General features: G+C 41.7%; 1 protein-coding gene across 12 annotated transcripts in view; it reads left to right on the plus strand.

Moving 5' to 3' along the window:
• Window positions 1–296: 296 nt before the first annotated feature.
• The window catches only part of PROM1 (prominin 1), a 58592-nt gene continuing 38400 nt past the window's right edge, over window positions 297–20488 (plus strand). For 9 of the 12 annotated variants that reach the window (XM_085059294.1, XM_085059302.1, XM_085059305.1 and 6 more), the window contains exons 1-2: window positions 297–435; window positions 6549–6966. In XM_085059294.1, the coding sequence (XP_084915420.1) occupies window positions 6747–6966 (220 nt within the window). In that variant the 5' untranslated portion in view covers window positions 297–435; window positions 6549–6746. Of the gene's footprint in view, window positions 456–696; window positions 775–929; window positions 1059–6548; window positions 6967–20488 lie in introns of those variants that run through there. The other 3 variants (XM_085059297.1, XM_085059296.1, XM_085059295.1) reach the window with 3 other exon arrangements.

Here is a 20488-nt window from a genome sequence, read left to right on the forward strand (position 1 = left end):
GCGGCGGGATGTGCCTGGGCGGAGCCCGGCCCGGGTCCCGGCTAGGAGCACCTTCCCGCCCGGGAGCAGAGCAGGAGCCAGCCCGGGACGCAACAGGTCGCCGATCGCTGCGTACTCGCAGGGCTGCGGGTTCAGCCTGACCCGCTCCGCCGCGTTGGACCAGCCGCGGCACGCAGCCCTTCCACATCCCAGCTCCGCTCGCCCGGCACATCCCGCCAGGGTTAAACCCGTCACGCTCCTCCTCTTCCTCCCCCCTCCATCCCGCTCTGTCGGGGTGGTCCTGCAGCCCCGGCCCGGGGCAGAGCCCGCCCTCCGTAATCCATGCGCGGGCGGCTCCGCCACCACGGCTGCCGCGGCGCTCTGAGGCGGAGCGGAGCGGGCTGTGCTGCGCTGGCCGTGCCCCGCCGCCTCCGGCTCGCTGTCCCCGCTCCACCGGTGAGTGCTGTGGGAGGGGGGTATGTGAGGAGGGGTCCCGGGGCAGCTCCGCCGGGGCCGTGAGGGGCAGCAGGCGGGGATGAGGCTCCTCCGCCTTTCCCGGTGCGGGAGAGAGAAGGTCCTGGCTGGGAGAGCGCGGCCCCTTCCCTGGCGGGGAGGAGAGGGTCGGCGGGCGGGGGAGCTCCGTGGGAAGCCGGGTGAAGGGGGCGGGTGGCTGTCGAGGGAGGCGGGTGCCCGAGGGAATGGGGCTGCCCGTGGGAAGGGATCCCGGGGGGCTCAGCAGGGGCTGGGAGAGCGACCTGTGGGAGCGGCGGGATGGAGGCGCCCTGAGAGCGCGGGGTGAGGCGGGGGCAGAGCGGCGGCCGGCGGGCAGGTCCGTGCCGAGGGAGTGGGGCCGGGGAGAGGGATGGCGGGAGGGACGGGTTTGGCCGCGGGGAGGGGGCTGCGGCACGGCGCGGGGATGCGGCCGGTCCGCGGGGAGCCGGGGCGGGTCTGCCCGCCCAGCAGAGCGGGGCGGCGGGCGCGGGGTGAGTGTTCCCTCTCCAGGGGCCGAGTGTGGCAGCGGCGGCTGGGGAGAGGTCGGGGACTGCTGGGAGCCACCGGCACATGAACAGAGAGGAGCGGTGGGAGCTGGGCGGGAGAGCCCCGGAGATCTCCGGGGAGAGGGGGAGCCGCTCCACGGGGAGGAGGAGGAGGAGGACGGCCGCTGAGGACACCTGCCCGGGGCGAGGAGGAGGGAGGCGGGCGGTGGGGCCTGAGCGGTCTTGGGGAGGCGGACGGGGACGGGGCTGTGCTGTGCTCGAAATCGGCTCGTCAGGGGCGGGAGGGGGCAGGGAGGCGAATCCCAGCCTGGGCTCTGCGGTGGATGCGAGCGGGGAGAGGGCCCGTGCGCTCCTGCCGGCTCCCCGCTCGGCACGGCAGCGCTGCGGCGGATGCCGCCCGCCTCGGAGGAGCTCCTGAGGCGCTGCTGCCGGCGGCCGCTCGCTGTGCACCTGGGCAGACCGCGCCAGCCCGCCTCGGCGGAGGTGAGCTCTGCAGTGAGCCGGGGAGATGGGGCAGTTGCGGTCGTAAACATGGGCTGTGTCTTCTGCACACACATGCAGAGGAGCCGCTGAAGAAACTACCACGTCGGTCGGTATTCCGGCAGAGGCAGAGCTGCGGTACCCGCGCTCCTCTGCAGTTTGCAGATCAAGGACTAGGCAGCGCCTCAGAGGAAGAGGTCTCTACAGTTTAAGTAATTGGAAAGAAGGTGAAGGAAAGGCTTGGTCCCAGCTGCTAGTGGGAAACATGTAGGTCGTGTTGCAGTACCTTAGTGTTGGGACAGGTACACAGCTCTCATCAGTTCACATTTGCCAAAAACTGCCTGTATGTGGGCTGGACTCACTGTGTTATAAAATTTTCTATGCGATGCTGAAAAATAATTTCACAAGGAATGCTCTATGAATACAGGGGTAAATGCGCCATTTAAAATCATGCTAAATATATTTTGTTTGTTTAGTGAAAATGTACTTGAGATATTTAGGCATTCAGCTGAAAATCAGACCTGCTTATACTTGGGGGAAGATATTCTCACCTGGAATTTTTACAGATATGTTTCTGCTTGCAAATGGCTATGACTTGTAAAGCAGAAGGATTTTTTAATGTTTTTTAGTCTTTTTAGTTTATTAATTTTGACATTATTAAGAAGCTGCTCAAAGCAAACTGGATTCTGAATATCCATTTTTTCCTGACCTGAGCACTCACTTGTTTTGAACATATAGCAGGCAAGTCAGGTAGGTACCAAGGCTGCCTTGTGTGGAAGATGCTGTTTGTTTAGTTTTTCTCACTGCTACCAAGCTCTATTCTGCAGTCCCTAGTGCTTTTTAGGTTTATTTGCTTCTTAATCCTCCTGTGGCAACAGGTTGTAATTGTTGGTAAGCTTAGGGCAGATTTTGTAATAGAAAACTATGCCTTTTTAACCTGCCAGTATCTAACTTGGCTTGCTGTACTGGGTCTCTGGAATGGGAAGGTGGTGGTGTGGGTTTGTTTTCTTTAATACATACTTAGGAGTTTTAGTCTGCCTGTAACTATCTATTTTGTGTCTGTTTTAATGTCACTTCTGGTGATTACTGGCACTTGTGCCAAGGGGATTGTGGACTTGGGTTTTCAAATGTGTATTTAAAAATATGTAACAAATGTACTCAGAACTTTTGTGGGGACTTCTATGGACAACTGCATTTACCACCATCCCAGCCCATCCTGGTTCAGTGCCAGCAGGATCCCCCATTGAGCTTCAGCAGTCTAGCCCCTGGTTGATTGAATTTCAGTTCCCGGGGTTAATCATCGTTGCATCACTGCACTGCAGTGTTGTATTTGCATGGATTGCAGTGTTAAACAGAAGGAGGCCAGTCCCGTTGGAACAAAGAGCTGGACATCATGCTGCCTCTGAGCTCTGTTATTCAGAGTTGATCTATCATGGAAGCACTTGCTGAACCAAAGCATCTAGTTCTGTCTCCTCTTCCCATGTTATACTTAAAGCAGAGGGTGGTTTTGGCAAACACTTTTGATAACAGATAGGATAGGATATATCTGAGATGACAATGCTGCTGCATATTTGGGTGATGGTGTTCTCCACAGGTAGTGTTTAAAACTCCAGGAGTTACACTTAGTGACTTGTGCATATAGAATATTAGTGTCAACCACAGAATAAAATGCAAAAGCTTGAGTCTTCTAAAAATGGATGTTTGCAAACCGCACACATATAGTAATGAAAACTTTTAATTTAACTTGTTAAGTACTTCACAGGGTGTGTAGTAATGAAATTGGTAGCTTATTTGATAATTACTGTAAGCATTTCAAAGTTTCACACAGCTTCTTTTTATTCAGTGTTTACTTGAACTTGGGGAGAGTTGTACTGGCAGTTCCTGTAACTCATTGACTGCAGTGATGCCACACTGTGTCTGAGGAAATGAGATGGCCACATGCTGCAATGAAGATTAGCATAAACTGCTATTCAGTTCTCTTTATTTGTGTCACTCCTGTGTATGTCATTCTTGCAGTTCTCACAATTACAGATTTCATGGATAGATTTTTCCTCTTTAATGCTGTTTGTCTAGCATATTTAACTACTAATATGCTCCCAGCTAAGTTTCTTATAGATATCAAGAAAAGGAGAACTGCTGGGAGCTTTTTACATCGGAGTTATTTTTAAGTAGGTTGAATACATATTAGATGCTCAGAGGCATCTTAACTTATAGGTTTATTAGTGTTTCTGCAAGTTCCTGATTATTATTAATGTGATCTTGAAAGTATTAGTGTTTTATGTAGAGTAGAGAAGAACTGGTATCAGTCTGGAAGAACTGCACAGTTAGATTGCATGTACCATGTTTAACTGTGATGTATTTGCCAGCACAGGGAGCTGAAAAGCATATGGTCAGAGTTCTGCAGATTCTTTGATTTGGAGGAAACTCACCTGAATTTTATAAAATCTTGACTGAAAACTATGTAGATTTGGAGACTTACGTTTCTCCACTTAGCAGAATATTGTTAGTTTTCACAGTACAGGAAGTTGTTTTTACGATTTCAATAGTGTCCTTGTCTTAAAACTGCCCACTTTGTCTTGGTTAATATATGACTGTGTATTTCTAATGGGTGTAGTGATTGTTTTCTTATATTGGGAGAACATTTTAACAGTGTTTTGTTAGTGCAATTAGATAGACTTTAAATTGTCTTTAATCTAAAATCTTAAAAAAAAAAAGTTGTGTTTACTTTATCTTCTTCTGGCCTCCCTAGTGTAGCAGAACAAAGTACGTAGAGCATGCCCTGTCTTCTAGCTTTGCCTTAAGACACCAGTTAGAGAGGTCATCTTCTCAATTTCATCTTTCACAACCACACCTGGCATTTCCCTGAAATGGATGCTGTAACATCCGTTTCCTTAACTTTTGGTATCAACGCTCAGTTACCCTGTGTTAGCTTTTTCTCCTGACTCACTGAAGTGTTGCAACTGTACTTGAGAAATCTCCAGAAAACTAAGCCTGATGTAGAAAAATTGTTCAAACCTTTTTTTAAGAACACCACATTGAACGGTAATATATCAAACTTGCACAATTTTCACTGTTTTCTAACAAACGCAAAATAAATTTTTCTGAAGTAGTCAAGTCTTGTGGTATTTTGTCCTGTAGAGTTTCTGGAGATTTGATAATAAACTGCAGCCTAAGCAGTTTTCACTTTCTGACCATTTCTATGTTCAGCCCTAGAGTAAGACATACATATGATAAAATTTCACTAAAAATATCTTTCAGGCTGAAGAAAACTAGTCTCAGTAAAAAATTAAGGGAGGAAAATTAATATTTTGGATCTGAACTTTTTTTCTATTTCATTAATCTTTAACAGAACATTCTTTTCTAGATAGGAGAATACTCATGGTGTTATGTGTTCTAAATTACTGAGTGCTTGTGTTGAGCATCATATTTTAGTGGTTGCTAACATCACCTTTTTGAATGAGGATAGTATAACTGTGCTAATCATAGAATTATTACTGTTCCTTCTTATTGGTTTTCATAAACCATAAGGAGAAAAGATAGGTTTGAGCATTCCCTCTTAACTCCTTTCAACAGTGGAGAAACAAAACTGATTTTAGGTCTTTGATGTGATCTTGTGTTCCTTTGTTCCTTATTTTTCTTTATCTTGATCTATGCTTTGATGGCAGCATGGACTACTAAACAAGCTTGCAATGTGATTTTGACTCCTTGCAAAGTACTGGTTTTCAGAAAGGTAGCTGGTGTTTTACCAGACTGTAAAGCATGGGAGAGATTTAAGTCTCACCTTACTACAGATTTAAGTCTTCAGTCTTCAGCATCTCTTTGACCTGGAAGTACCTTGGAAGTCAAGGTATTGGTATAGCATTGGGCGGACTGAAGCCATGAGGTGTTTGTGTTATTTTGCTGTCATTCTTGCTGGTGAATGGTCTGACCACCGAGGTGGAGACTGAGAGTGTTTCTCTTGGGTAGTGCTGCTGAAAAAGGCAGCAGAGGCCCAGCTGTGCTTGGGGAGGGCACTTAATGCTGGGTGCTGCCCAGCTGGGAGTAGATGTCTAGTCATGAGCACTGTGTTCCCACATGGCCCCACCAGTGGCACTCTGGGGGATCACCAAAGGCATCTTAAGAGAAGCTGGACTGATGGGTGGGAAGGTCAGCTTGCTGCTCACTGGCACACTCAGCAAGTATGTGCAGCTTCCAAAATCAGAGAAGGGCAGCAGTTTCTCTGTTGCCTTTTATTTGGTTGAGTTTGATGTGTTTCCTCAGAGCCTGCTGTTGCTGAAGTTACAGAGTCTTACCTGGCTTCATGTAGATCAAGATGTGCGCACTTGATTTGTTGGAAACCTGGGTTGTTTTTGTTTACATTTCTTAAGCAGTGGTAGATTAAGCTGCTATAATTTCGTAGATTCAGAATGTTCTTAAACATGTATAGCCCTCCAAACTCATCTTAGTGACACTCGACTTTAGCAAGCTGTGAATAAAAATAGTTGACTTCTCCAATTCCTAGGGAGAGCGTTGAGATAGTTTGAATTAATAGAAAGTAATTGTTGTCACCCATTGTCATCTGTCAAGAGGTTGACATTTTGTTGGTTTAAGGGTTTGTTTTGGTAACTTTTCAGTAATGCATAATTTTTTTCCTCAGTCTTGGAAGACAGGAGTAGCTGGCATTGAAGGTTTTGTTGAAAGGTTTAGATTAAAAAAATACAGAATATGACTTGTAATAATTGTCATCAACTACAAAACCATCAGGTGGTAATTAAATGTATTGTGTAATTGTTGTGACATGACATATTGTACTTAGTCAGAAGCGCAATTCATACACTGCTCCTTTCGTTTTGTTTCCCTTGGAGCTGTACCAACATTCTGCTTTGTTTTTGAAAACTCACTGACCTGGAACTGTGCATAATTGTTTTTTCCACCTCTTCCAACTACAGTGTATGTAGTATAATATTCGCATAACTCAATTTTTTTTCTTCCCTGTCTTATCTGGCTCACTTTTGCAACTGTTGATATGTTCAGTTTCCACAGAAGATTGCAGGCTGTCTTGCACTTTCCTATTTGCACACACCTTAATGAGCTGTTTCTTTTTTTTGCCAGAGATGGTGCGCTGAGTCATTTCCACGAGAGGCTGCTGTAGTAAGGCTCCTGAAGTAAGAATACATTTAAGAATTGAAGGTGTGAGAGTGCACCAGCATTCTCCTGGCTAGAAAGCTACCCCCCAAGTGAATGTATTGAAGATTTCTAGACTTCCTTGGACGAATATCTCTACCTCCAATTTTATGAATACTGCTCGCTATGGCTGTGGAACTCTGTTTGCTGCTGCTGCTGTTTTGTGGAAGTACTATTTCAGAAGTACAGCCTATATACAAACCACCTCCTGGAACTTTGGATTTTGGATTTGTACCAGCCAAGACCTATGATACAGGTGCATACCATGAACCTGGGGCAATAGGAATTTTGTTTAAAATAGTACATACATTCCTCTACTTAGTGCAGCCAAATTCTTTTCCTCAAGGTAAGCAGATAAACTACTTTTTTATTTTTAAATACAGATTCGTTATTGATGTGTTCACCCTATAGTAGATACCAAGGCCTTAATCAGGAAGTAAATTATATGAAGGGTTTTGTAAGTAGCACGTGTTATGGCTTGGAAATATGTACAGTTTTGTATAGAAGAACATTTTTCTGCTAAGCATAATGGAGAGGAGGTTGTTAATGAAAATGAAATGCTGGTGAAATTCTGCAGAACTTTGCTTACATATCTGAAGGCTGTCATTGATGCATTTGAGACTTGTTTTCTTAACTGAAACAACATGAGACAGATGTAGAGGATAAGCTGCTTTGTATTTAACATCAAATCCATAAGAGACAACTTTCTGAGTTTTGTATATTATGATAAACAGTCAGGTGGTTATAATATTATAATATTTAGCCCAGGAAATGGAAAATTTGAAATGAATTTCATTTGTTTCCATATCTGTTCATCCATGGTCAAATTTTATATAAGGGCAGTTCCATTACACAGCCATGTATAGGTTCTTGTTCCTTTGAAAGCTGTCAAATTAAGACTTGAAACTGCATTTGTTTTAGTAAGACTTTTTTTCCATTCCTTTCCTAAGTTGTCCCTTCTAAAGGATAACTTAACATGTTGGAGAACTGTGTGCTTGTTGAGGTTGCATTGATTTAAAAGGTGCTTTGGGAAATGGTGTTTTAGTGGATGTGGTAGTTGTATCAACTTTTCAGCATACTTTTTGTTTCATTTAGCTCTTAAAAGTGCTAATGTGTTTGTATAATACTGGCATTTAAAATTATATTGAGGTGAACCTTTAATAAAATCTAAGAATTACTTTGGTTTGTAACTAATTCCTTATGGTGGTTTAGCTGCAGCTGTGTATAAAAGGTGTTTATATTTTTTTGTAATGCAGCTTTCAATTTATACATTTAAACTTTTAGTAATATAAAGCCTTAAATTCTGTTGTCTACTTGGTCACATATGTGTATGGTGTCTGTGAACTGCTGTTTGCTTGGATTTTTGCCATTTCTGCATGCATCTCTGACATAACTGTAGAAGAATGAGCTCAAATGAACTTGAATGAATGAATTCTATTTAGACGAGTGCTCAGAGTCCCAGGGGTTAACCTACAGTATAATATCCTGGCCTGTTTTCCTGCAGGATCTTTCTTTTGAACAGATCTTGCAGAAGGTATAATGAGGGCAGTTGCATGAAGGTGACAGTAATCTCACCTTTGGGAAGCACTGTTTCCAGATACCTCTGCTTCTTTTGCCTCTTTCCTTCTGTTACGTATACAGGTGAACTATTTGTGTCTCTGTGAGACCTAATGGTGAAGATTGCCATCTGCATTCAGCTCCTAGACACAGGCCTCCATTCTGCCTAAAGCCCTGCTTGAAGATACTGTTCTCTTACAATTGTGGAAACTTGATTTCACTGAGACATTTAGTGTGTTTTTATATTACCAAGAATTTGGTCTGTAATCTTTTATGTCAGAATTAATACCTGGTGTCCTAAGCATGTGAACAATTAGTGAGTATAGAATTTATAATCAAAGTTATTGTCCCGTGGGACTGGTTGTAATAAGTTTTGCATCAAGAAGGTGTTGTTAATTCCAGCATTAAAAAAGACATCCAGAAGTAAATAATTTGTTCTTTGCTTGTAAACTTTGAACATCTCATACTTCTCCTTCCTTCCTTGAAGATACTTTCTGCCAAATCAGTTATTTTCAGAACTTTGGCTTTGTTATTTGCATTAGGTGAAGTCATGTTCCCATGGCCCCACATACTTCACTGCAAAATACAGATTTGAAGGATCATGTCAGTTTGAGTCATACTATTTAATTGGCTAATCCCCATAATCTCTTTTGCCATATGCTGTTCTATTTTCACATTCAGTGTATTAATGGTGTAGTTACATACTTAAAATGGTTGTTTTGTTTTGTTTGTTTTTTTTTTAAATTCCATCTTGAAATAGAATTAATTCTGATTCAGAGATGAAAATAAACATAATGACAAATGGGCACAGAAAGCAAGCCTTTTGATGTTTCTATTTCAAACTTTGCCATTCTGATGGGACTGGTGCTTCAGAAGAGTTAACTCCAGTTTGTAATTATTTATTCCCTTCTAAATTTGTTCATGCCATCAAGTTTGTGTAAATACAACTTTAATTTAAGTTCAGATTTAATAAGTAAGTTATTAATTGGATTAAATATAGTTCTCATGTAAAGTACAGTAACAGAACCAGGGCAAGGATGCCTTAAGTTTTTTGAAAGTGCTGACTCTTACAACCAGCACTGTGCTCTTCGGATATTCAAGAGACTAGCTCAAAAGAAGTGAATTAGGATATTTGATTGCAGTGCTTCAGTGAGTCTGAATATATTCTGCTTTCAACTCCACCAAATACTTTTGTACTTACTACCAGATGATGTACTGCTGTAAATGGGAGTGAATTTACTTAAGTGTGAACTGGTAGTCAGGAAAGCAGCCTCCACTTTGAGTTAATGATGCACTCCAGTGGAAAACACTGTGTGATCACTGGTTTGCTACCTGAGGCTCAGCAGGTCACTTTAATCTCAGTATGCCTTTGTTCCTGCATGGTTATGATTGTGCCACTGCTCCTTTTGTTGAGGGCTGTTTAAGATAGTCTGTTTAAGATAGATGATTTTCTTTCTTGTTAACAATACCACTTAAAATAAACAGATGATAATAGGAAAATTGCGAATTGCTTCTGTCACTTAGCTAAGAGAGAGGACATCCACCAAAGGGAATCGTCAGTTTTTCTCTTAGGTAGAAGTAGTCCTGAACTGCAGCATTCATTTATTAATAAAGATGTCAGTTCATGGTTGTGAGACTAGACTACATGTTGTCTGTTGTGTTGGAAAGCTTCAGATGTGAACTTGGTATAGACAGGGCATGGTCAGTATGATGCTGTGGCTGCTGTGAATTATCAAAGTTTTGTCTTTGTTCCCATGGAAACAGTTGTTAGTTGCAATAAGAGGATGTTAATCTGAGATTCCAGTTGCCAGCAGGATGTGCCCAACAAATCTTTGGCTTCACAGTTTGAGACTTGTAACAAAAATACAAAGAGTTCACAAAGGAAAGAAGCTGGGAATAAAGCTCCTGCTCCTATTTTTAGGTGAAATAAGACAAAATCTTGCAAGACTATTTACCTTACCCTACTGTAGCTGAACATACTGAACTGTAGCAGAACAACTTTACCAGTTAACTTCAAGCTGCTTTGCTCCAGCTTCTGACTTGTATTCTAAGTAAGCATTTCTGCTGAAGCAGGAATACAACTTTAATATAAAAGTCAACTGTTGAATGCAGGTACTTTCTAAGCAATAGATAGCATAAAGAGTTAAATGCACTGTTTGTCTGTGGGGAACGCGAACAAGCTGATTTTTAGACCTGGACTACACCTTTCAATTCTTTCTGACTGTGGAACCTTGCTTGAGAGTTTGAGAATCAGACTGAGGATCAGAACTTAAATATTTTAATGTCAGGTCCTTTGTCTGACTCCTTTTTGTCTTTCTTTCTCCTCCTCTAGTCAGACTTTAAAGCAGCTGCAGATTGCAAAGTTGAGCAAGTTATTCTTGTGTTATCTTGGTAATAAATCATGAGTGTGTTCAGCAATTAAATTATTTTAATATTTTATAGAGAGGAAACATGTAACTTGATGTGAAAATAAACTGTATGTGTAGCTAGTATAGAAAATGTAATAGAAAATGCATATGCAAACCCCTGTTATTTTGGGTAGGTTTGATGAGCTCCTAGGATAGTGACTTTGTTAATCTATTGGCTGTGTTGAGTGTGAGGTTCTAAAGCAAGTAATCAAAACACTTTATCATCCCCTCAGTTAAACTCGATAAGGCAGAATTATTTTGTGTGTGTGTCAAACTGGCTTTTCTGCCTTTTGTAACTAATTCTTCAAAGCTCATTTTTATGTTAGTTTTGCCTCCTGTTAGTAATAAGTCTTCCAGAGCTTCCCTACAAAAACAAATGCACGTGTCTGGATGTTGGAGCTAAGCTCTGTTATGTGTAATTGGTAGTCCCCTTTTAGTTTTAAACTTAAGACTTCCCCAGGAATGTTGGGCATGTCTGCACAAGGTGAAAGGACTGTGCTGTGGCTCTGACTCTGCAGATGCTGCAGTCCAGCACTACAGAATTTTGCACAGGTACCCATAGCCATTAGGATGTTTCATGAAAACTTAAATTAGGACATCTGTTTTTCCAGTTGTTTGAAGTCTCAGTTTTAGTTTGGACGTGATACACTACATTTTTGAGCTAGGGTTTGATAGCTACCTGTCTGTGCAGGTGGGTTAATTTTCTCACAGCTTTCATCCTGGAGCTGGGTTGGGAGCACAGGTGGAACTGCTTGTGCAGGAACTGAGAAAAGGGCAAGAGCAATAGCTGCCCTGTAGTAAATTAGCTGTCAGATTGGCTTGTTAGATTAGCTATGTTCTGTTGTCAAGTGGCAGTCTGTGCCTTCACCACATCCCTCTGCTTTTTTTCCACAGCTGTGAGTAGAGCTGTGGTGTGAATTTAGAATAGTGGCTTAAGTGTGTGTGTCAAAAATGCAGGTGTGACAGGTGCACTGCAAAATGCAGTGACAGGTGTTGTACACAGCAAGGAGTGGTGGTGCCATTTGTGGGGAACTGGGATGACAGCACTGCTCCTTTATTTGGTAATAAGGTATATATTGAAAGAAATTTCTTGTGTGTAATGTTGGAAATACTGGGGAAGATGGAGCAGCAGGAAGATACAAGATAATTTAGCCTCTTCTTTTCTCTGCCCACTCATATGCATTTAAGGAAATAGTGTTTAAAAAAAACACTGCTCATTTCATGTTGGGAAGTTGAGAGCTGTTCGGCTTGGTGACGTGCCCATGTAAATGAGGAGCAATCTGAGAACATTTCTGAAGCAGATTTAAGGCTGGCTGTTTAATTTTCTTAGGCATCAGAGGAGTAATTCTTTTCCCTCTGAACTATTCAGAACAGCAGACTAACAGATTGCTTGTCAAAAGGACTTTCAGTGGGCAGGGAGGAGACAGAGGTTTTAGGAGGGGAAGCTTATACAGATTATCTACTAGAGGCTACCACAGAAAACTACAGTTGCAAATGTTAAGGCTTCTCTGAGGTCTTCCCGCCCACTTCCTCTGGATTCTGTAAACAAAGAATTTCTTTTTCAGACAGGTACTGTATGGAAGATATGGAAGTAATATTTTAATCAGTGTAGCATAGCTGATCACCTGAAATTCTTGCTCTTTATGCCCATCTGGAATCCCTTCTCTGCAGTATCCTCAGTGCTTGTCCTGATCTGGTATAATACTGCCTGCCAGCTGTGCCTAGGAGAAAAAATATGCTTTGACAGCAATTGGAAAACAGCAGTTCAGTGTTACAAGTTCAACACTGTTAGGACAGAAGGGAGAAACTAACAAACACAAACCTCAGGTAGAGTTTGAGGGCATTGGGTTACTTTCCTTGGGAAGGGTACTTCAATGTGGCATTAGCACATATGGCTGTGGTAATTCCTGCAGGGTACCTCAAACAGCAATGCCTCTCGGGAGTCTAATAATAATAATAATAAAAAATTAAATAGGCGTACAGCTGTGTGGTATTAAGACAGCTCATATTTCCCAAATTCAAACTGCCTTCTCCCCCTTCCAAATGAGATGGCTATATGCTCTCTGTCTGTGGGAACATCTTTGGCAAGTGGGTTGGGCTTTTTTTCCCTCCGGTATTTTTTCCTCTCCCTTTTTCTCACTATTGTTTTTGCTTCTCAAGACAGTCTGGGTAACTTTCAGATCTTAACCAAAGTGGTGCATTTTCCAAGCAAATATGCGCTATTTAAAAGTTGCTAGAGCAAAATAAATGCAAAGTATTAATTTTAGTGGGTTTTGTAATTCTTTTAACAGTATTAAATTTTTCCACATAGGTATTAAAGAGTTTGAGTATACTTCTTTTTCCAAAAGTGAGTTATCTTCATGTTAGAAGGGAAACCAGCTGCCACAAATGTCAGCCACTGTAGATTAAGCTGACTAATCTATCAGTATATACATCTTAGTGTAAGCCTGCCAGTTACAAAAAAGCCCCACAAACCTACTTTGACATTTTTTCAATAAGCAGATAGATTTCTTATCTAAAACCACTTGTGTGAATAAATTATAAATCGTATTGCATCCTAACATAGTCAAGCTCTTTCTTTTGACAAAAAATATACCAAATTATTTTATTGAAAAATAATTTACATTAAATCACATTTAAAATGTGATTACAATTGTGAATGTGAATATTGTTGCTACAGTTAAGTATTGCTTTGGCTGTTGAACTCAGCTGAAAGTTTCCTGCCTGTACCTGTACCGAATAAATCCAAGCATCAAGCATAATTAGCTCCTTTCAAAGGGGCAATCTTTACTTTTGCTTTGATTTTTAAGTGAAGTAATGGTCTCTGTAGCACTTTGAACCAATATGTATGCCCTGCTTATCAAATGTACATGGAAAGTTGTGGCCCTTGCAGAAATGGGGAAGCAGAGAAAAGGAATGCTGAGGAGTCTCAGGGAAGCTGCCAGAATGCCAGTCACTGAGGTAATCTGGTCAGCAGGGCTCCAGCATGTCATTCCCAATTAATTATCTGTGTTCATATTTCCAATAATCCAAGTTATGCAAGAGAGGATTTTCTGGGCTTTCCTCAGTTTACAGCAACTCCTGAGGAGATAAAGAGGAAAAATGATGTTCATACAGTGTAAATATTTGCTACTTTGATCAAAGTGACAAGTCCAGTATGTCTACACAACCCAACCTATCAAGAAGTTGCCTGGCCTGTGCAGTGTGCTAAACCAGACAAACATGTACAGTGCACCAAGTTAAATCTTTGCCCGTAATCTGCTGTAAATCCTTACCAGATGGTGGCCTAGGGAGAATTTGAGGTAGCCACTGCAAACAAAGCAAGTGGCAAAAAATAGCTGTCGTGGCACAAACAGTGTGCTACAGAACTTTGGTTGCCTTCAGAAAAAGAGAGAATGCAGTTTCTGTGTGGAATACTTCTTCAAAGCTTTCGACTTCATTTTGTGTCTGCGTGATGCATGCAAATTCATTGCAGCCTCCTAAGGAAGGATTTTTCTAAAGGTTTCTCTCTCTTTTTTCTTCTTCCAAAACTTCAGCAAGAACAGAACTTTCTTTGTAGCAAGGAACAACCAGAAAGCCCCTGCAAAGGTTATTTTCAAAGGAGAAATCTTTCATTCTATGTGTCCTATAATGGTTGATATTGTGGCTTTTTTTTTTTTTTCTTCAAACTTTTTCCTTGGCCAGGCTCTTTAATGTTGTCTGTGCATGTCAGTGGAAAGCACAATGTGCCTGAAGAGAAAGTGTGACTGCACTAAAGAATAACTTCAAGTAAATAACCTCAAGTTTGGGGCAGCTCTAAGGTGTGAGGATTTCCTGTGGAAGACTTAAATTACCTCTTTGGTCTTCCTGACTAATAACTTCCATTTTTGGGAAATTGGGAGCCTTTTTGTGTGCATGAACAAAGTTTGTTGACTGTTATTTTTAGCTGATCCACTTCTGTATAATTTATTTCTTCAGTGGAGCAATGTTATTTTCTGTCAGGAAGGGTGTAAAGGGAGTCTCTTTAATTTCACATTCTAGTTACCTCAGAAGCTGTTGCTGCCCTGCAGTTCCTTGTCTTCAGCAGTTCCACCATGCTTAGTCCTACCTGTGTTCTGTCTCCCTGTTAGGCCATCCTACAGTTTCAATCCTGCACATAGCTGTTCATCTCTTCATTACCTACTTCATATTGCATCTCTACTCCCTGCTCTCTCTCGCATTGCCCCTCACTGCATGCAGTGTGAGCTAAGGTGCATTTCTAGGTGGTCTGGTGGCTTGTCCTTTCAATTATGAATGAAGAAGCACATGCTTTACAAGTCTGCCAAGACGTTAAAAATGTATTTACTGTGTTTTTGCTTGTGTGTATTGTGTGTTTTTGGATTTTCTGCCAGCCAAAGTGCTGTAGGATAACAACATGTAATTAAAGAGTGCAGAGTCAAAGAATAGGAGAGGACAATCATCATGTTGATGAGAGCAAATTGCATACTGAAGGCAGAAGAGGGTGACAGGACAGATTGCCATAGCAGATAAGAGGTTAAAATGCTTTAGCAATTTAGTATGTATTTGTTGGGTTTTGTCCTCCATTCGATGAAATTGTTCTGGGCATTGTGGAATAACAGGTTCTAGGGCTTTGTTTTGCTAGTAGTGACGTACGGTAGCAAAGTTCCGTTCTTTCTTGCCTTCTTTTCTTGTCCAAAAGGCATGGTGATTTTTTTGCTCATTATTTCTTTAATGCACGTGAATAGACGGTTAAACAGAGAATTTCCTTTCACCACCTGTGTAGTGGAAGCAGGTGATGTTGTGTGTGGGCTACAGAAGCAAGGGAAGGTCAGTGTGTTGTTCAGGGGCTGTGCTTGAAGGGGAAGAGGGTTGGAATGGCCTCTTGTGTAGAACAGGAGGGTGGAAGCTGGATCAACCAGATGTTCACAGTAAGTCAGAGGAAAAAAACCCCGTGAATTGTAGAGAGACAGAGACCTTGTCTAAAAAGAAGGGGGAGAAATTATCTAAGGAGGCTGAGACTTTTTTCTTAGTTTAAGGGCTATGTCCTAGGTGTGTCTGAGGAAGATACTGTGAAGAGGAGAGTGCAGCTTTTCAATCTGAATTTGGAAAGGAATGGTCTAGACTGAATGCCTGGATTAGATTCCTTATTGTGGACCAAAGTGATCTCTTATTGTATGGGAATTGGGAACATCTTGTCTTCTCCTTGTCTCCTATGAGACTTCCCACTTGTCCTACAGAGTTTCCTTCCTGCTCTGCAGAGCAGACAGTGTTTACAGGGTTAGCAGTGTGTCAGAGCCCTCCCTCTCTGCAGTCACCAACTGTGCATGCTGGATTCTTCAGCCATCAGCATTCCTGAGCTCTCACCTTGCTCTGCAGTGCAGCCAGAGGGAAGCAGTGCTGTGGGATTAGGGAACAGCAAGAGTGAGCAGAGCCATGATGGAGGTAGTGACAGTAAAGGGGAGCAAAGGTAACCTTGGGTTACCTTATGAAGGAGACCTCCTCAGTGGGACTGAATCTGACCATGGTAGAGGCTGTTGGCTTGAGGCTTTGGGGAAACAACCAAAGCCCCACTCAAGTCAAAGCAATGAACTGAACTTGCCATAAAACTTGCTATAAGATTCCTGGAAGGTTTTTGTGTCTGATTAGTCCAAAAGGCTTTCCTGGTTTTCTTGGCCTTGCAGGAGATACTCATTAGTGTGACTCATAACTAGGAAAAAAAAAAAAACAAGTCTGAAGTAATTTTAGATCATTAATTTCTGACTAACTGACCTATATTCAGAGAGGTTCTGAACTGTTCAGTGTAGTCCATTGAGTCTGTCTATTATAGATGAACAGGAATGGACTGAAATACTGTTTCATACATGAAAATGAGATTGCAATAAAGTAGTTATTAATTGATCATTTGTGTTATCTATGTAATTCTCCCCTGTTGTTCAGAAAAGTCTCCATTTTGTGTGATGTGAATGCTTCAGTCATGGTTCTTACTGGCTTGTTTGAAGAAGACCTTTTGGAATAGAAACCTAATATATTATGCATAAAAAGACATTAATTTCTGGCATAATTTGATTAATGCTGGAATTGCACTACAGCTGAACTGGCTCAGTGGAATTTTTTGAGTGGAGTGGAAGCATTGCATTCCCAAAGGTTTTACTCCCAACTATTTTCCTGTCACCTACATTTGAAAAGCTTCCTTGGCAACAGAATTTTTAATTAATTTATGTTGGTACTTAATAGCTAGACAGCTTATTTTTAAATCTGTATTATTTTTGCTATCCCTTTCTGTAGAGCAGTTCTAAGAAGCACACTTAGTGATAACCTCATTTTCTTGCCAGAGTAATGAGATATTGAGTGTGTATATGCAGTACTCTTGCAGTGCAGGAGTTAGTGATTATGTTTTCTTAACTGGAGATCCTCAGAGGTACTTACTATTTCTTCACAAATTGCATTGGTAAATTAACAGTTCATCTGGCTAGTTAGATTTACTAGAGCAGATGGCATTTTGCATGTGTGATGAGAGCAGGAAGGAGTCAGCAAAGCAGTAATGTAATTAGCTGTGTAAATGAGCCTCACAAGGTAAATCTCTTTAGCCCCAATGATAAAATGTGTTCTGTGCTAAAGCTGTGGATTACTGGTCCTGTGAAACAATGTGAACAGCTGGTCAAGCCAAGATTTCAGAAGTAATCCAGTTAATTTGAAAATAAAGGACACCACTTTTTCTCACACCTTCCTAACACTTTTATATTTGAAACAGAAATCAGCCTCAAGATGGCACTTAGCCAGTAATGCAAGTGAGTTGTGTGGAGTTACCTGAATTCAGTTGTAAATAAAAGCTTATTTGAATGCTAAAGTTGAGGTGTTCTAGCAAGGGAGGAAAGGTGCTTCATAAAAGCAGACCAAAATCCCTGGCTGGATAAAATGTGAGCTGTCTTTTCATTGTGCTGCAGTGAGCAGTGTAGCCATATGCAGCTCCTGTTTACGCAGTACCTGGCACAGGATGTTCCCCCACTTAACCCTTAAGCTCTGCAGTAGTAACTGTGATTACCATGCAGTAAAACCTATAGAATCACAATGGTTTGGGCTGGAAGGGACCTTAAAAGATCACCTAGTCCAACCCTCCTGCAATGAGCAGGGAGGTTTTTGGTGCTGTGAATTCACCAAGGCCTGTTTGTGCCTACAGATATGTAACTGCAGGTAATCTCACATTCAGTTCTAGCAAAAAATATTTTTATGGGAATATATACAACTTCCACATTTCATTTGAAATTAATCAACTGGGGATATGTCTAATCCTGTTAATACTGAAACCTATTGAAATAATAAATTCATGGTAATGACTGGTCAATCACTGTGTGCTGCCTGGTTAGAAAAACACCCTGAAGCATCATGTTACTGCTGAAAAATCATTGCAAAGTAATCTAAGTAGGGAATCTTTATTCAACAGGATAATCCCACATTCTGTGAAATTAAGGGGCAAAAATGGGCTGTGTAGCAATCACTGTGTTGTGTGTGAAACCTGTATTGTTCTTACCATTAAACTTATTCAATTAATATGGGAACCTTTTGTACCTATTTTCAGGCTTTCTTCTTTATTATTAAACCTAAAGCAGTTTTACTTTCTGATGGACAAGCTTTAGAGTCTTCAAATTAAAAAAAAAAAGTATGAAGTGTTATTTTCTGCATAATTTTGTCATAGTGTATTCACGTTGACTACTGCCATTTTTTTTTTACTCACAGGCTGTAAAATATGGAAACAATATAAATAAAACTGTGCATCAGGAGCACTCTGAGCAATACAAGCATATCACAAGGAATCAGGGCAAGTTTTGGATTGGGTTGGTTTGGTTTTTTTAAAGTATTGTCTCTTCTCCTTGGATATACTCAAAACCTGACCAGACATGGCCCTGGGTAACCTGTGGAGGGTCACTGTGGCCAGAGCTGGGAGGCTGGACTGGATGATCTCGAGGGCTCCCTTCCAGTCTCAACCATTCTGTTTCTCTTGAGTAGTTACTTTCATATGCATAGTGTATGCCTACAGAGGTCCATAAATAAATGTGTGCGTGTGTGTGTTTTTATACAAGTATGTAAAACTTCATGTGACATGTTTGAGGTTTTTTTAATGTTTAACTTACAATGGGGACAAGCACTCAGCTAGGAGAATGGGTAGATGCCTTCAATTTTTATTTAACGGGAAAAACTAATGTTTGTAAGATTTTCTTGTACCAACTGGCAACAGTTGGAAATGTATCAAAGGACATTTTTGTCAATAATAAAATCTTGCTTTCTTACATGCTTTCTGGCAGTGTTTTCACTACTGCACTAAATAATTTATAACAGAAAGTCATCATGATTGCAGGATAATTTTGGAACAGTTCACATTGGAAGGGATCTTCAGACATCAAATCCAACTATTTTCCAAAGCAAGATGAACCTCAAAGTTGGGAGCAGCCTGGAAGTGAGAGCAGGTTGCTGGGGGCTCTTCTGGTTGCCTTCAGAGTAGCATCAAGGAGAGTGATGGCACAGCATCCTGGGCAGTTGGCTCCTGCATCTGATCACCTGCACACAGATAGTCTGTGCTGCTTCTTGCGCTGAGGATTGCAAAAATCCCTTTTTATTCCTTCCTATCACATTCCAGTTAAGCTGGTCAAAGTTTCTCGTCAGTGGCTGTCACACAATGCTAAATAGTGAATCAATATGTAAACAGGAGAGTTGTTTTAGCTCTTTCCCTGTATGCTGAAAGCCATCTAGCTGTAAAAGAAAAAAAAATTATTGTATTTATTATTTTATGCAGCAATATTTCTTAAATTTATTTATATAGTATAGATATCAACAGGAAGAAAGAAATGTTACCTCTGCTGAAAAAGACAAAACTGTCTAGCAACCAGTGTGAATTACACCTTTGGGGTTTGTGCAGTTTTACCTCACTTAGCTTTGTATCTCCTTGTTGCTGAAACTTTTGGAGAAACACCAGCGCTGCCTGGGGTGGTCTTTTCAGGGAGGATTCTGCTGCTCCCAGTGTGTGAGGTGTTTCAGAGTTGCTGCAGTAGATCAATTGTGTGTTGCCCATACAGTAGTGTGTGCCCTTTCCTTCAGCAGTCTCGTGACTGCCAAGATGCAGAGCTTGAAAGGAATTGCAGGGATTCATAACCCTTTTATGCTTCCCAGGTGCTTATTCTACACATTTTGCTTGCGTTGCTCTTAGTGTGCAATTCAGCCTTATCTCGTATTTTAGGTATGGTTTTTGCAAAAGGAGGTTGCCTCAGCAAAAAGTCCTTGCTTACCTACTACCAGCACTCTCTGAGTGTTTTGGAATGTACTCCCTGTCCAAGGAATGATTTGTGGCTTGGCACTTCAGTGATGCATTAACAGATTCTTATTTTTTAATTGACAGTCTTGCTGGCTGCAGCTTCCTTGCTGGGATTTCCTGCCTTAAACCAGCAGTTGGTGCTTTGCTGTTGGTGCCTTGCTGTTGTGTGTTTTCTTTCCTTGGACAGTTTTCTATGAGGAACTCTTCAGGATCTGTTCAATTTGTGATAGTTGAGTCCATGTTCCCACTGTGGGGTGTTGAGGAGGGAGAATTGTGGGCATTGCTTGCTTGGGAATTTGTTTTCCTGAGCCACGTGTGGAGTGAGAGAGGAGGAAGATCACAGCCTCTCTGGCCTCCCTGAACGTATTTCACAAGTGCTAAAATAAATTCTGAGAAGCCTTGGAGTTTTGGGGGGTGAACGGTCAGTTTCACACCTTCAGGTCCTTTATTGATCCCCAGGTTAGGTAATTTATTGGAGGTTTTTATCAGCTATGTTCATTTGCAAATGGGGAGACAAAAACAGGGCAATAGTAGGATGAAGGCCAGCTCTCTATAACATGGGGGGTAGAGTTCCTCCTTGAGCTCTTTGAGGTGTAATGTGCTCCTTCCTAATGTGCTTC

Source organism: Lichenostomus cassidix, chromosome 4 (genome assembly GCF_008360975.1).
Source record: "Lichenostomus cassidix isolate B80296 chromosome 4, HeHo_3.0, whole genome shotgun sequence".
In the NCBI taxonomy this organism is placed as follows: Eukaryota; Metazoa; Chordata; class Aves; order Passeriformes; family Meliphagidae; genus Lichenostomus; species Lichenostomus cassidix.